The 17,418-nt window shown below is 40.3% G+C and overlaps 1 protein-coding gene across 2 annotated transcripts in view; it reads left to right on the forward strand.

The window, feature by feature from the left end:
* Nucleotides 1-17,418, forward strand: part of LPCAT2 (lysophosphatidylcholine acyltransferase 2) — a 72,035-nt gene that overhangs the window by 501 nt on the left and 54,116 nt on the right. For both annotated transcript variants that reach the window (XM_047078421.1, XM_047078422.1), the window contains exons 2-3: nt 13,620-13,759; nt 16,896-17,113. In XM_047078421.1, coding sequence (XP_046934377.1) covers nt 13,620-13,759; nt 16,896-17,113 — 358 coding nt within the window. The remainder of the gene's footprint in view (nt 1-13,619; nt 13,760-16,895; nt 17,114-17,418) is intronic.

A 17,418-nucleotide genomic window follows, 5' to 3' on the forward strand; every position in this document is an offset into this window, starting at 1 on the left:
TGGGTCTGAGAGGGGAGGCGGAGCCAGGTGAAAGAGGTGAGGGTTGTGGGTCTGAGAGAGGAGACAGATCCAGGGGAGGGGTGTGGGTCTGAGAAGGGAGGCAGATCCAGGGGAGGGATGTGGGTCTGAGAGAGGAGGCAGGTCCAGGGGAGGGATGTGTGTGTGAGAGAGGAGGCAGGTCTAGGGGAGGGATGTGGGTCTGAGAGAGGAGGCAGTTCCAGGGGAAGGGTGTGGGTCAGAGAGAGGAGGCAGGTCTAGGAGAGGGATGTGGGTGTGAGAGAGGAGGCAGATCCAGGGGAGGGGTGTGGGTCTGAGAGGGGAGGTGGAGCCAGGTGAGAGAGGTGAGGGATGTGGGTCTGAGAGAGGAGGCAGATCCAGGGGAGGGGTGTGGGTCTGAGAAGGGAGGCAGGTCTAGGGGAGGGATGTGGGTCTGAGAGGGGAAGCAGATCCAGCAGAAAGATGTGGGTCTGAGAGAGGAGGCAGATCCAGGGAGGGATGTGGGTCTGAGAGAGGAGGCAGGTCCAGGGCAAGGATGTGGGTGTGAGAGGGGAGGCAGATCCAGGGGAGGGATGTGGGTGTGAGAGGGGAGGCAGATCCAGGGGAGGGATGTGGGTCTGAGAGAGGAGGCAGGTCTAGGGGAGGGATGTGGGTCTGAGAGAGGAGGCAGTTCCAGGGGAAGGGTGTGGGTCAGAGAGAGGAGGCAGGTCTAGGAGAGGGATGTGGGTGTGAGAGGGGAGGCAGGTCTAGGGGAGGGATGTGGGTCTGAGAGAGGAGGCAGATCCAGGGGAGGGATGTGGGTCTGAGAGAGGAGGCAGATCCAAGGGAGGGATGTGGGTCTGAGAGAGGAGGCAGGTCCAGGGGAAGGATGTGGGTGTGAGAGGGGAGGCAGATCCAGGGGAGGGATGTGGGTCTGAGAGGGGAGGCAGATCCAGGGGAGGGATGTGGGTGTGAGAGGGGAGGCAGATCCAGGGGAGGGGTGTGGGTCTGAGAAGGGAGGCAGGTCTAGGGGAGGGATGTGGGTCTGAGAGGGGAAGCAGATCCAGCAGAAAGATGTGGGTCTGAGAGAGGAGGCAGATCCAGGGGAGGGATGTGGGTCTGAGAGAGGAGGCAGGTCCAGGGGAGGGATGTGGGTGTGAGAGAGGAGGCAGGTCTAGGGGAGGGATGTGGGTCTGAGAGAGGAGGCAGTTCCAGGGGAAGGGTGTGGGTCAGAGAGAGGAGGCAGGTCTAGGAGAGGGATGTGGGTGTGAGAGGGGAGGCAGGTCTAGGGGAGGGATGTGAGTCTGAGAGAGGAGGCAGGTCCAGGGGAAGGATGTGGGTGTGAGAGGGGAGGCAGATCCAGGGGAGGGATGTGGGTGTGAGAGGGGAGGCAGATCCAGGGGAGGGGTGTGGGTCTGAGAAGGGAGGCAGGTCTAGGGGAGGGATGTGGGTCTGAGAGGGGAAGCAGATCCAGCAGAAAGATGTGGGTCTGAGAGAGGAGGCAGATCCAGGGGAGGGATGTGGGTCTGAGAGAGGAGGCAGGTCCAGGGGAGGGATGTGGGTGTGAGAGAGGAGGCAGGTCTAGGGGAGGGATGTGGGTCTGAGAGAGGAGGCAGTTCCAGGGGAAGGGTGTGGGTCAGAGAGAGGAGGCAGGTCTAGGAGAGGGATGTGGGTGTGAGAGGGGAGGCAGGTCTAGGGGAGGGATGTGAGTCTGAGAGAGGAGGCAGATCCAGGGGAGGGGTGTGGGTCTGAGAAGGGAGGCAGGTCCAGGGGAGGGATGTGGGTCTGAGAGGGGAGGCAGATCCAGGGGAGGGCCCTTGATATGACAGGGGCAGTTGTCGGAGGGGAGTGTGGGTGTGACGGGGGGGGGGGGTTGTGAGTCTGAGAAGCAAAGGCTCTGAGGAAGAACGAGATGTGGGATCTAGGAAGTGAGGGCTTTTGAAGGGACCACGAGACTGAAAGGGGCGAAGGTGTAGGTGTGAGAATTGAGGACAAGTGGAGGATGGTCTGAAGGTGTGTGAGAAGAGAAAATGCAAAGAACATGTGGGTCTGAGAGGTGAGTCCTAAACAAGAGAAGACTGAGCGGGCCAGTGGCACAGGAAACATTCCGTGCTGAGAAGGGAGATGAATCTGTGACAAGAACTTCAACTCGAGTTTGTTAGTGTGGAGTGGGGGGGGGGGGTGGGGGGCAATCTATTGGAGCGTGGGCTTGGGGAAGTCTTTTTTTTTTTTTTTGCCTTAGGGAAGGAGAGGAGGCAGTCTGGGATGTGAAGAGTGAGGGAGAACGCAGAGAACCCGGGTCTGGAATTAGAACAAGGAAAGAAGTAAGGCTGGGATGATCTAGCTGAACAGGGGCATCAAGGGGAGGAAATCCAAATCTAGGAAAAGGGATAACGTGGGTCAGCTTAACGTGTTTCAAAAGTCATCACCCTGGATCATTCTTCACTCAAACACTTCTAGAGTCAACACTTCTTCAAACTTTTTTCCACTGTTAAAAATTGCTGAATACAAAAAGGAAGTTTCCTTTTCTTTCCTTTTTCTTGTAAAGCGCTGCTTTTACCATTAGCAGTTACAACTCCCTCTTTGGACTTCCTCTTTGGTAAAGTTAGCGATCAAAGAACAAGATAGAATGTGCAAGCTACATTTGTCCTGTGTGTTCTGCATGAAAAAAAAAAGGGGGGGGGTTTCATGTTTTCCTGTCCATCTCACACGTTTCTTTACTTCAAATCTGAAATAGTGCAATATTTGCATAGCCCACTTAAATGTGCTGAGACCATTGTCCTCCACAGTGGAGGCAGGTTAGAGTAATGGGCATCTGTTGAAGAAGGGTGTGAGAGAGGAAGAGGAAGATAATGTAGTAATACCTCTTTGTAAAGAAGCTAAATGTTTAAAAATTTGACCCTCGTGTCTTTAAATGGACAGATATTCCCTTTGTATCTTAAAATTTCTGAAACACTTCTAAATACATTGACTATCCTACAGGATTAATTTTAGTCTGATTTGGTCAAATCAGTCATTCTTCAATGAAAGTATGTTTATTTGGCTTTATATTTTGGAGAGAGGGTCAAAGTGGTATATTTATATTTATTTATATTTATATTACATCTAGAGTAAATGGTTTTGTTTGTTTATCTTTTTTATACATGACCTGTTATTGTTTGGAGAGTACTTTCAAATAACTCTATAAGGGCTGTAGTATAATGGAAAGATCACTAGTCTTAGTCAGAAAACCTGCTCAGGCCCCACCATTTATTAGTTGTATGACTTTGGCCAAGTTACTTAACCTCTCTGAACTTCACTTTCCTCATTGATTAAATTGGGATAGTCTTACATCAAAGGAGGGTTAAAATTAAGTGGGATAGTGTGTGAAAGAATCTGGACTGTTTGCTGATCTTAATATTGATAGCTATGCTATTTGTTGTCTACAAATTTTATACTCTACTTAAAATTTACTACTTCTATTGAACGGAGTTGAATATAGTCTAGGTTTTTTGTTTTGTTTTGCTTTTGTTTTTTAAATTAAAAATATAGACCAGAGATACCAGAGAGGTTTCAATGTCTTGAACAGTCTGGGCAAAGGGAAGATTTAACTAGGCTTGGTTGAAAAACAATGTTATCTATATTACCAAGTTTAAAAGGTGGATATACTTTCATTTAAGTATGACTTACTATGATCAAGTCGGTCTCAACTTAACCTTGAATAATGATCAATATGTCGCTTAAGGACTGTTGTCACTTGTGTATCTCCCTGTAAGACTTAGCTTTGCCCTTCCTCTTCTCTTTCTGACAATTTAAGGGTCTGCCGCTTAGTGGCATGGAAATAAGTTGCCTGGCTTTCATTTCCTCAACAGAATATGGAATTGAAATGAGTGTTTGGTAGTAACTGTGGGGCACTTACCACACCAACAATATTTTTTGGATGTCTATTATGTACCAGGCACAACTCTAATTTCTGGAGATACAACAGTGGACAAGAGAAATGAGGACCCTGCCTATCTAAAGCTTATGTTTCACTGAAAAAGTTAAACAAATACAAAAAATATGAAATTCCATGTTTTAGTAGTCCTATGAAGAAAATCCAGAGGAGATAACCCTGAGAGTGTTGAAAGAAGGCCTCCCTCCAGAGATGATGTACCAAATGGAAATATGATGGAGAATCCTTTTAATTTGTCAAAAGGTTCCTCAAAAATGGTTTATTTACTGTTAAATACCATTATTTGTTGCAAACCTGGAAATGGCACATAAAAAAGCTGCCCAATGTTTGACAACTTAATTAAATTTTCTATTAGCTACTAATTGTGAATGTGAGTAAATTGTATGAATATACTATAACTTCATTCTAACTGTCTGTTCAGGGTCTATGCTATGGTACTTTCTTGCAGTAAAGGTTATTTCTAGGTCATTTGCAAGACTGTTTGCAAGGCTTATTTGACCTGCCTTGGAGGTCACCCAGTGCAAACAGTCTTTTCTCCACTGGTGTTTGTCAAAAACAATCAGAGGCAGTTGCTTAACATGACAGCTGCCTGAGGCAGTGAATAAAGATTGGAACAAACAATAGGCTTAACCAAAAACCTTACAAGAAAAAGCTAGGGAATGAGATGTCCTTAGGGGACTTTAAAAAGATTTGACATATTCATAGGAATCTAGAAGGGCATCCACTTATATCGGTCTGTGTGTATACCCAAGGCTATACATGTGACCTGAAAACAAGACAAAACAAAACAACAGAATACCCTAAGCTGTCACCTCTAGCTAATCTTTAGGCTTTGTACAAACAGGAAGTAAAAGCTAAGGCAGAGCTGTGAACTTCTTCTTGGCTGTGTGTTGAAGATATGCTCCAACATACACACAAGAGATTGTTTGCAAACACTGGGAAACTTATTGGTTCTAGGCATGTAAGGAAATCTTATTTAATCATTAGCTGACTACTAAGCTAATTGGTCAGAGACTTCAGTAGCCACACATGACACATGACAAAAAATACAGGCTTTATAGAATTAGTTCATAAAAGTCACTGAACAAACAAATAACAACAACAAACAGCAACAACAATAAACCCTGGTGATGGAAGAGAATATGATTTTCAGAGTTGTCATATTACTTAAAATGGTTTTTAACAAAAACAATTGCAAGATATGCAAAGAACAATAAAGTATGTCCCATAAATAGGAAAAATAGCAGTCAATACAAACTATCCTTGAGGAAGCCCAGATATTGGACCTACTACTATCCAAGAACTTTAAATTAGATACTTTAAATATGTTCAGATAACTAAAGGAAACCATGTCTAAAGAACTAAAGGAAAATATGAGACAATGTATCACCAAATAGAGATAGAGATAGAAATTATAAAAAAGAACCAAGGGACACCTGGGTGACTCAGTTAGTTAACCATCCAACTTCAGCTCAGGTCATGATCTCGCAATCTATGAGTCGAGCCCCACATTGGGCTCTGTGCTGACAGCTCAGAACCTGGAGCATGCTTCGGATTCTGTGTCTCCTTCTCTTTCTGCACCTCCCCCACTAGCTCTCTCTCTCAAAAATAAATAAACATTAAAAAAAATTTTTTTAAAGAACCAAATAGAAATTGTGGAATTAAAAAGTACAATAGGTGACATGAAAAATTCACTAGAGGGACTCAACAGCAGACTTGAACAAACAGAAGAATCAGCAAATTTAAAGATAGAGCAATTGAGATTAACTAGTATGAGGAATATAAAGAAAAAAGGATACAGAAAAGTTAGAAGAAAAAAGATACAGAAAAGAGACCCGTAGAACACTATCATGTGTATCAACATAAGCATAATGGGAGCCACAGAAGGAGGCAAAGAATAATTGAGGAAAAAATGGCTGAAAACTTTCCAGATTCAGTGAAAAAAACATTAATTTTCACATCCAAGAAGCTTAATGACTTCCAAGCATAATAAACTCAAAGATAAACTATACCCAGACACATCATAATCAAACTGTTAAAAGCCAAAGAAGAAGAGAGAATCTTGAAAGCAGACTCATCATATACAAAGAGATCTTGAATAAGATTAATGTCTGATTGTTCATCAGGAACCATGGAGGCCAGAAGGCACTAGGATGATATACTCAAAGTGTTGAAAGTAGAAGGTTGTCAACCAAGAATTATAGAGTCAGAAAAACTCTCCTTCAAAAGTAAAAGGGAAATTAAACAAAAACTGAGAGAATTTGTCCTGAGCACACATTCCCTGAAAGAGATACTACAGGGAGAACTTTGGTTGAAATAATACTGGAGAGCAACTCCAATCCAAATGAAGAAATAAAAAAAAATACTGGTAAAGATAACTACATGTATAAATATAAAAGAGAATATAAAAATAATTTTTACTTGTAAATCCTTTTGTCTTCTATGTGATTTAAAAGACAACTACATAAAGCATTAGAAATATGTGTTGATAAACATATAGTATATAAAGATGTAATTTGTATGACAATATAAGCAAACAGGAGGAAGGAGGAGATAGAGATATAGAAGCACAATTTTTGTATACTATTACAATTAAGTTAGTATTAATCCAAACTAGGTTAGTGAAGATGGGAACACTTACAGCAACCACTAAGAAAATAATTTTAAATGAAGTGACAAGGGAATTAAAATGGTACACTATAAAAATATCTGTTTAACATAAAAGAACTTTATGGAGAAATATAGAAATGAAAATACATAAGATATGTAGAAAGCAAACAGTAAAAGAGCTGATTAAGTCTTATCAGTAATTACATTAAGTATAAATGGATTAAACACACTAATTAAAAGGCAGAGATTGGAAGAATGGATTAAAAATATATAATCCAACTCTATGCTATCTAAAAAGACACACTTCAGATTCAAAGACCCAAATAGGCTGAAAATAAAAGGACAGAGAAAGATATACCATGCAAACAGTAACCAAGAGAAAATTGGAGGGGCTATATTAATATTAAATAAAATAGACTTTAAGACAGAAATTGTTACTAGAGATAAAGGAGGACACTTTATAATAAGAGGGTTGATTCATCTGGAAAATATAACAATTAGAGCCATATATGCACCTAACAACAGAGCCCCAAATACACAAAGCAAAACAGATTGAAGGGAGAAATAGGCAATTCAACAATAGTAGTTATAGACTTCAAGTCCCTACTTTCAATAGTAGAACAGTGAAACAGTATAAACAAGGAAAAAACTTGAACAACACATTAGCTAGCCCTAAGATATATACATGTATATATATAGACACTCCATCCAGCAGCAGCAGAAAATGCATTTTTCTCAAGTGCCCATGGAACATTCTCTAGGACAGAGAATTATAGTAGGCCATAAAACATGTTTCAGTAAGTGTAAAAGAATTACAAGAATATAATGTATGTTCTTCAACCACAATGTATCTAAATTAGAAAAAAATAACAGAGGGGCACGTGGGTGGCTCAGTCAGTTAAGTGTCCGACTTCAGCTCAGGTCATGATCTCACGGTTCATGGGTTTGAGCCCCATATCGGACTCTGTGCTGTCAGCTCAGAGCCTGGAGCCTGCTTCAGATTCTGTGTCTCCCTCTCTCTCTCTGCCCCTCGCCCACTCACACTCTCTCTGTCTGTGTCTTTCTCTCTCACAAATAAATAAACATTAAAAAATTTTTTAAAAAAAGAAAAAAATAACAGAAAAAAAACTGGGAAATTCACAAATATGTGGAAGTTAAATTACCCCTAAAAATAAATGATTCAGAGACGAAATCATAAAGATTAGTAAATACTTTGAGATGAATGAAAATGAAGACACTATACAAAAACATATGTGTTTAGCATCATCTTAATACCAAAATCTGGAAAAAAAAATGTTATAAGGAAAGGAAGTTACACACCAATTTCCCTCATGATCCTGATATAAGAACTCTTAAACTATTAGCAGGTCAAATATACCAATGTGTGGAAAGGATAATATATCCTGTCCATGTTTGGTTTATCCCAGGAATACAAGGTTGGTTTAACCTACAAAAATTTATATTTCAATGTAATTTATCATATTAGCCAAACATATGATAAGAAGTATATGATCATTTCAATGGATGCAGAAATTTTGATAACTCATTTGACAAAATTCAATATCCACTGATGTTTAAATAAATTTTCAGGAAAATAGAAATAAGAGGGAACTCTCTCAATGTAATAATAGGTATCTATGAAACACCTTTAGCTAGCATCATAATGGTGAAATAGTGAACCTGTTCCCCCAAAGTTTGGGAGCAAGACAAATATCTTGTTCAACACTTCTGTTCAACGTTGAAGTGGGGGTCCTAGTCAGTGCAATAAAATAGGAGGAGAAAGAAACAAAAGACATACAGATTAAAAAGGAAAGAGAAATAAGCCAGTCAGAGAAAGGCAAATACCATATGATTTCACTTATATGTGGAATCTAAGAAACAAACAAACAAAATGAGCAAAGGGGAAAAAGAGACAAACCAAGAAACAGACTCATAACCATAGAGAACAAACTGATGGTTACCAGAGGGGAAGTGAGTGGGGAGGGTGGATAAGATAGGTGATGGGGATTAAGGCACCTGTCTTGATGAGCATCAGGTGATGTATGGAATTGTTCAATCACTATATTGCACACCTGAAACTAATGTAACACTGTATGTTCATTATATTGGAATTTTAAAGTTTTAAAAATTAAAAATAAAAAAGCAGAAAAGGTATAACTGTATTTATTCACAGATGTCATGTTTGTGTATGTAGAATATCCTAAAGAATCTGCAAAATGACTAGCAACCAGAATTAATATGTGAAGTTAACTAGGTTGTAGGGTATAAGCGTAAAACTTAAAATCAGTTATAGGTCTATATACTAGTAGCAAGCGATTGCCAAGTAAAATTAAACGATCTTATTTATAATAGCAATAAAATAACATTAAATAATTAAGAATGTATTTAACCAAAAATATGTAAAACCAGTACACTGAAAACAACAAAACACCATTGTGAGAAATTAATGAAACTTAACATAAGTGGAGAGAGATATATCATGTTTATAAATTGGAAGAATCAATATTATTATGGTGATAATTCCTTCCAGATCAATCTATAGATTCAATAAACCCTATAGATTCATTGAAATCTCAAGAGACTTTTTTGTTTGTGTGGAAACTGAAAAATTAATTCTGAAATGTGTGTATGGATGAAATGCAAAGGATCTAGATTAACCCAAAAAAAGTTTGAAGAAAAACCTGCAGAACCTATACTACCTGATTTCAAGACTTACCAAAAAGAGTGACAGAAGTGGAGAGATGAGGTATTGACAGAATAGATGAATCAATCATATCAACCAATAAATGAACCATAATAGAGAGCCCACACATATGTGTTCAACTGATTTTTAACAGAGTTGCCAAGAAAGTCATTATGGAGTATCAGGTCTTTTCAACAAATAGTGTTGGAACAGCTTGATAAAGCTGTGGACAAAAACAAACCATGATCCCTACCTCACACCACACACAGAAAGTAATTTAAGATGGGTCATAGACCAAAACCATACAGCTTGTAGAAAAGAATGTAAAATATCATCATGACCTTGAGGTAAGTAAAGATTTCTTAGAAAGGACACAGAAAACTAAAACTAAAACTTGATAAATTAGTCTGCGTCAGAATTAAAATTCTTCTCATCAGAAGATAATCATTAAGAAAATGAAAAAGCAAGCCATGGAATGGAAGAAAATATTTCAATATTTTAATACATATAATGACAAAGGTCTTGTATGTGGAACATATAAAGAACTCCTACAAATTGATAAGAGAATGACTAACAACCCAATAAACATAGGCCAAAGATTTGAACAGACACTTAACATAAAAAGTTAGAGGAATGACCAGTAAGCACATGAAGAATGTGCTCAACATCATGGTTCATCAAGGAAATGTGAATTAAAACCACATTGAGATATTATTTTATGCCCCCTTGAATGCCTACAAAGACTGACAGCACCGAATATTGGTGAGGATATGAAGCAACAGAAACTTCCATGTTTTGTCAGTGGAGACATAAAATCATACAACCCGTTTGGGAAACTGTTTGGCAGTGTCTTATAAATTTATCCGTTCTGACCCAATGGCTTCACTCCTGGTGAAGTGAAAATGTATGAGCACCAGAGATTTGAGCTTTAATGTCCATGGGAGCTATATTCATAATAGCTAAAAACTTGTAATAGGCCAAATGTCCATGAGCAAATGAATGGATAAATGAATCATGATATATTCATTCAGTGGAATAATACTCTGCAATTTAAAAGACTTTACCATGTTATGTATTGACGTTATGTCTTTTCGGTACATAATGACGACAGGTAGAATCTCAAAAATATGAAGGGAAAAGAAGCCAGACAGAAAAGAATGCATACTGTGTGATCTCTATGTGACAATCTAAGACAGGCAAGACTAGGGTGAAAAAGAGCCTGTCAGTGGTTACCGAGGGCCAGGGAGGGTATACTAACTGCTGAGTGGCACAAAGGAACTTTTTTGGGTGATTGGACTGTTTTATATCCCGGTTGTGGTGGTGTTTGCATAAGGATATATTTGAAAAACTCATCCTCTCTACACTTAAAATAGGTGCATTTTATTTTATGTAAATTATGCCTTAATAAAGTTGATTTTTTAATATTTATCTTAGTTTCGAGAAAGAGTGAGGGAGAGAGAAAATCCCAAGCAGGCTCTGTGCTGTCAGCACAGAGCCCCATGTGGGACTCGATCTCATGAACCATGTGATCATGACTTGAGCCAAAATCAAGAGTTAGACGCTTAACTGACTGAGCCACCAGGCACCCCAGAAGTTTTTTTTTTTTTAATGTTCATTTGTTTTTGAGAGAGAGAGAGAGCATGAGGGGCAGAGAGGGGGTCAGAGGATCCGAAGCAGGCTCTGACAGCTGTGAACCTGATGTGGGGCTGAAACTCACAAACTGTGAGATCATTACCTGAGCCGAACAAAGTCGGGTGCTCAATCATCTGAGCCACCCAGGAACCCTGATTTTTTTAAAAAAAAGAATACCACCGGGGCACCTGGGTGGCTCAGTCGGTTAAACGTCCAACTTCGTCTTAGGTCATGATCTCATGGTCCGTGAGTTCGAGCCCCGCGTCGGGCTCCATGCTGACAGCTCAGTGCCTGGAGCCTGTTTCAGATTCTGTGTCTCCCTCTCTCTCTGACTGTCCCCCGTTCATGCTCTGTCTCTCTCTGTCTCAAAAATAAATAAACATTTAAAAAAATTAAAAAGAATACTAAGACCAAATGTTGGTAAGGATGTGCAAATGACTGAAATTCCCATACATTGCCAGTAATACTTTAAAATGATACAACCACTGTGGAGAGTGGTTTGGCAATGTCTGATAAATTTAAACTATCTATGACCCAGCAATTCCACTCCTAGGTAGTTACTTAAGAGAAATGAAAACCCACATCCACAAAAAGTCTCCTAGAAGAATGTTCATAGTGGCTTTAGTCATAAGAGCCCACAACTGGAAACGACCAAAAGATTCATCAACATAATAATAGATAAACAGATTGTCATGCAGGCAATACACTGGAACTATATTCTGCAATAAAAAAAAATGAATTACTGATTTGCAAAATCACATAGTTGAATTTCAAAACCCATTATGTTAACTGGGAGAGGGTCGACGCATAAGAATGCATGATGTATGATTCATTTATATGACGTTCAAGAACAGACAAAACTAATCCATGGTGATGGAAATCCAGAATTGGTTGCCTAAAAGGGTAGGGATTCACTGGAAGAGGCCCAAGATGACTCTGGATGGTAGACATGTTCTGTGTCTTGATTGGTGTTGCAAGGGTACATATTTATCAAACCTCACTGAATTATGTGCTTAAGATCCGTGCATTTTCCTCATATGTAATTTTTTTAAATTTTTTTTTTCAACGTTTATTTATTTTTGGGACAGAGAGAGACAGAGCATGAATGGGGGAGGGGCAGAGAGAGAGGGAGACACAGAATCGGAAACAGGCTCCAGGCTCTGAGCCATCGGCCCAGAGCCTGACGCGGGGCTCGAACTCACGGACGGCGGGATCGTGACCTGGCTGAAGTCGGACGCTTAACCAACTGCGCCACCCAGGCGCCCCTCATATGTAATTTTGACTTCAAACATGCACACAGGCACACGGATAACTTGATAGAGATTGAATTGTATGTTAAATCATTTGATAGAAAAGTGGAACAATTTTGGTGTCTCTCATAAATTGTTTGATGATGCTCAGATTTCCATCAAGGGGCAATAGAGGCAGAAGGACCGCACGGTGTGACTAGTGTAATCGGCTAATAGACGAAAGGTAATCTGGTATGCATAAGGGCCGTGTATTTATTTTTTAATTTTTTTTTTCAACGTTTATTTATTTTTGGGACAGAGAGAGACAGAGCATGAACGGGGGAGGGGCAGAGAGAGAGGGAGACACAGAATCGGAAACAGGCTCCAGGCTCTGAGCCATCAGCCCAGAGCCCGACGCGGGGCTCGAACTCACGGACCGCAAGATCGTGACCTGGCTGAAGTCAGACGCTTAACCGACTGCGCCACCCAGGCACCCCAGGGCCGTGTATTTAAAAGTCAAGATGGTATCGGATGAAGAGCAAGGGCTTTGTAACCACGCCGGGTTCAAACCCTGGTGCTGCTACTTGGTAACTGTGATCTTAAAGTAGCTTCACTTAGCTTCCTCTTTGCCATCCCTTCCTGGAGGTAAAACAACCTAAGGTCATAGGAATCAAATAGGTCACCACCTGCCAAGTGCTTAGAGTGCCTGCTTCCTAGTAAGCCCTCATGTGTTGTTGGTTATTTTTAGTTTTCATTCTTCTTCCTTATTTTTTTTATTGTTATTTGTACTTTTCCCTTCTCCATCTCCTTATTGTTATTAATTATAAAGGGCTGGCAGGTATAAAAATCATGCATTTACTCCTTTACACTCTAACACCTTCATTAACACTCTTCCTTCCACTCAGCTCTCAAAAAGCGATTTCCCCTCTCACCTTGCTAGCTTCTGCTTGTCTTTCTTTTTTTAAAGTTTATTATTTTGAGAGTGAGAGAGAGAGAGAGAGAGAGAGAGACAGAGAGACAGAGAGACAGAGAGAGAGTCCATGAGCTGGGAAAGGCATAGAAAGAGGAAGAGAAAGAGAGAGAGGGAGAATCCAAGTAGGCTTTTGCGCTGCCAGCACCGAGCCCGATGCGGGACTCAAACCCATGAACCGTGAGATCATGGCCTGAACCAAACGAAGTCAAGACCTGGATGCTTAACTGACTGAGCCACCCGGGCACCCCTGTGCTTGTCTTTCGAGACCATTCAGCCTTCAACTCCTCCAGGAAGCTTTCCCTGACTGCTAAGTCAGATACTTTGTTTCTATCACCTTCCTTGATAAATAGATCAAGTTGTCATTATAGTACCTGGTTTTATTCACTGTTGCTTTTGCCAGATGTAGTTTCTTTTCCCTTGTGCTTAGATTTTCATGTCTGGTGCATGTTAATGTTCAGTTTATCCTTCAGTGAACACGTGAATAACACAAAACTTTCCTCTTACGTGTTTCAGTCTGATAGCCAGAACATTCCAATATTGTCCACTCATCTTTTTTTTTTTTTAATCAATTTTCACTTTCAGATTTTCTTTCTTGGAATTATCCTGCTTCCAATCCGTGTCTTACTGGTTGCATTAATTATATTACTGGCATGGCCATTTGCTGCAATTTCAACAGCATGCTGTCCTGAAAAGCTGACCCATCCAATAACTGGTTGGAGGAGGTAAGAAATAATAATGTCTAAATGTTAGCTAAATCAAGATTAAAGAAGCAATTACTGTGGTTTAGTCATCAATCAGTAGTTTTATCTAATGTTGCCTACTCACTATTAACCATTTATTTTCTTTTTCTCAGACAAAACGGTTCTTAAATTCATCACATATAGAAACTTTTACCCAAGCGCCTTATGATAATTTTCTGTTGAAGTTGTAATTTCCCAATATTAAAATATTGTTTTCCGAGTCATTGCCAAAAAGTGAGAGGTCCCTGATTCTGGGAAACCCAACTAGTATACTTGAAACCTTTACAGCTGAAAACTATGGGTCTTTCCTCTGCTGTCCCTCAGTCATGACATTTACTTTTGTCCCTCTGTAGTAAGTACATACTTTCTGCGTACAAGTAAGTGGATCAGCTATAGTGTATTTTTGAATATTTATCTATTCAGCAGGGTATTTGAGAATAAACTCATCACCAATTAAGAGTTACTGGTAAAAGTTCACCCCCATTGGACAGAGCCAACTTGTTGCCGTAAGTATGTCCTGAGAGTGAAGGCTTGTAAGGTGGGCTCCTTGGAATAGAAAGCCATAGGTGAGGTGCAGGGCACCATTGAACTCTCTAAAATTGTCCACTTTGTTTAAAATTTGTATGCTACATAGGGTCTATTCCTTTCTTCCAAATCTCAAATGAGAATGTCCTCCAAAAATTTTGAAAATCACTGTTCTAGAAACTTTTAAAGAAATATGCAATTTACTCTTCAGTTCATGTTCTAGTGCATAATGTCAACATTCAGCACAAGACTGGTTTCCAGTGGAAGTGAATACAAGGCTGGCAGTGTCCCCAGAGAATAATACCACCTCAATCCTTGCAAATCATGATCCTTTGCTTTATGATTCAAGGCCGTGTGTCCCTAAAAAATACTTTAAGAGAGATTTTTTTCATGACTCGCCAATTCCTTTCAATTATCTCTTTGGTTTCTGTTGTTAACAGCTTATGAAGCCCTATCATGATGGAAGGAGTAGTCTAAGAATCCAGAAAACAGATTAAATAAGTGTTAGAAAAGAACGTTCCGGGGGCCTGGGTGGCTCGGTCTGTTGAGCACCAACTTCGATTCAGTTATGGTCTCGGTTTGTGAGTTCAAGCCCTATGTCGGGCTCTGTGCTGACAGCTCAGCCTGAGGCCTGCTTCAAATCCTCTCTCTCTCTCTCTCTGTCCCTCCCCCACTCATCTGTCTCTCTCTCTCTCAAAAATAAAATAAATATTAAAAAAAAAGTTCCATTTTTTCCAATTAAGCAAGTATTTCTACTTCCTCTCAAACAGGTAACATTGAAATTAATTATGCAGCCCCAAACTTTTAGGATTTTACTTTTTAAAATTTTACTTTTTTAAAATTTTTAGGATTTTACTTTTTTAAAATCCTTTAAAAAAGTATTTAACAGCTCTGAATATGGGATATTTTAGAATGCGGTTGTCAAAATCTACACCACTTTAAATCAAAAATAAGTGTGGAAATTCGGTAAAGGGGTGAGCTTTTTATCCTTATGTAAAATAGACTCTGAACTCTAAACAGCAAGAAGGATCTGTTGTCTATTATAAGAAGGAGAGAGATGGTCATTTCCCTGTGCCCTCTGGAAAAGTACATTGGCTTTCTGTGTCTCACTTCTCCTTACTGTGGAATAAAAGTCAGAGAAACTTCCTCAGTGACTAGTTGCTTAATAGCCCCTCGCTGTATTGCTACAAGACTACTGAGAGAATTAGACAGGAAGTCTACTTTTTAAAGCTCTCATTAGATGTGTTACGGGAAAGACACAGGTTTTGTTTTTCATGAAAACTGCATGCCTCTTCACATACTCAGATATCCATCCTGTGTTTGCATTTCTAGGAATGTGTTTCTGTTTCCCAACTCAACTGAGCTTATCAAGGACAGGGCCTGGATAGTCTTAGTCTTCTGTGTCCAGCAGAGGTCCTGGCACAGTTTGATGAATTAATTAGTCTTTAATGGCATAAATTCTTTTAAATTTTTTTAAATGTTTGTTTATTTTTGAGAGAGACAGAGACAGAATGCGAGTGGGTTAGGGGCAGAGAGAGAGGGAGACACAGAAGCAGAAGCAGGCTCCAGGCTCTGAGCTGTCAGCACAGAGCCCGACGCGGGGCTGGAACCCACGAACCGTGAGATCATGACCTGAGCCGAAGTCGGACGCTCATCCGACTGAGCCACCCAGGCGCCCCTGACATAAATTCTTTTTAAAAAAGTAAGCAGTTAGATTTCTGAAATTGTGTAAGTGCATCTACGTTCCAGGAAAGCGAGATGGTGACTTTAGCTTTTAAAATTTTTGATGATGTCTAAGAGCTATAATGACATAAGTAATAAGGCTTTAAAAAATTATTCCTAAAATAACTGAGGACTGATGCAGCATGAGAGTTCTAAAAGTGTCTGGGGAGATAGCATCATTGTTACACAAATGTACATTCCCAAGGTCACTCCTGTGAAGAACAATACTGATTTGGATTTCTCAGTGGGGGACGTGTGTTGAAGATTCATTTTTATCCCTCTGTAGTCATAGAATCATGGAGCCACTTAGTAGCCATATGTCCTTGGGAAATTGTACTTCTCTGTGCCTCAGTTTTCTGATCTGCAAAATGAGGATGCTAAAAAATAAAATCCATTTCATACAATTGGGCTGAAGATTAAATAAATTAATAAATGTAAAGTATTTAGAATAGTACGTGGCAAAAAGAACCCCATGTAACTGTTAGCTATATTCTTCTTAGCTCATATTTAAAAAAAAATTTTTTTTAACGTTTTATTTATTTTTGAGACAGAGAGAGACAGAGCATGAACGGGAGAGGGGCAGAGAGAGAGGGAGACACAGAATCTGAAACAGGCTCCAGGCTCTGAGCCATCAGCCCAGAGCCTGACACGGGGCTCGAACTCACAGACCGCGAGATCGTGACCTGAGCTGAAGTCGGCTGCTTAACCGACTGAGCCACCCAGGCACCCCTTAGCTCATATTTTAAAATGAAGTGTTCCGACATGTTTGGGTTTTTGTATTGTGTTTTAGAGTAAAGCCCTGCTGTTAGTTGAGATTAACAAAGCTAATTGTGTCTTTTCTTTTTTTTTTTTTTAATATTTATTTCTAAAGGAAAATTACTCAACCAGTTTTGAAGTTTCTGGGTCATGCCATGTTCTTATCCATGGGATTCATGGTCACCGTGAAAGGAAAGGTGGCAAGTCCTGCGGAGGCACCAATTTTTGTCGCTGCCCCTCATTCAACATTCTTTGATGGAATTGCCTGTGTCGTAGCTGGGTTACCTTCCATGGTGTCTCGGAACGAGAACGCACAGGTCCCTCTGATTGGCAGTAAGTACTTGTAAGACAATATGGATATTTTCATGCTTGGGGTTCAAATTTGTAAAAAATCATATATAGTTTATCGGTAGGCTTTTTAAAAACTTTAAAATAATGAAACACTTCAAAGTGATTTATTCACTTTTTAAAAAATATTTATTTATTTTTGAGAGAGAGAGAGAGAGAAATACAGCAGGGGAGGGACAGAGAGAGGGCGACAGAGGATCCGAAGTGGGGTCTGTACTGAGAGTGGAGAGCCCAATGCGGGGCTCGAACTCACGAACGTCGAGATCGTGACCTGAAGCCAGATGCTTAAC

Source organism: Lynx rufus, unplaced genomic scaffold, assembly GCF_022079265.1.
Source record: "Lynx rufus isolate CCGP_SWC_20201006 ecotype Redwood Valley unplaced genomic scaffold, mLynRuf1.p SCAF_16, whole genome shotgun sequence".
Taxonomy (NCBI): domain Eukaryota; kingdom Metazoa; phylum Chordata; class Mammalia; order Carnivora; family Felidae; genus Lynx; species Lynx rufus.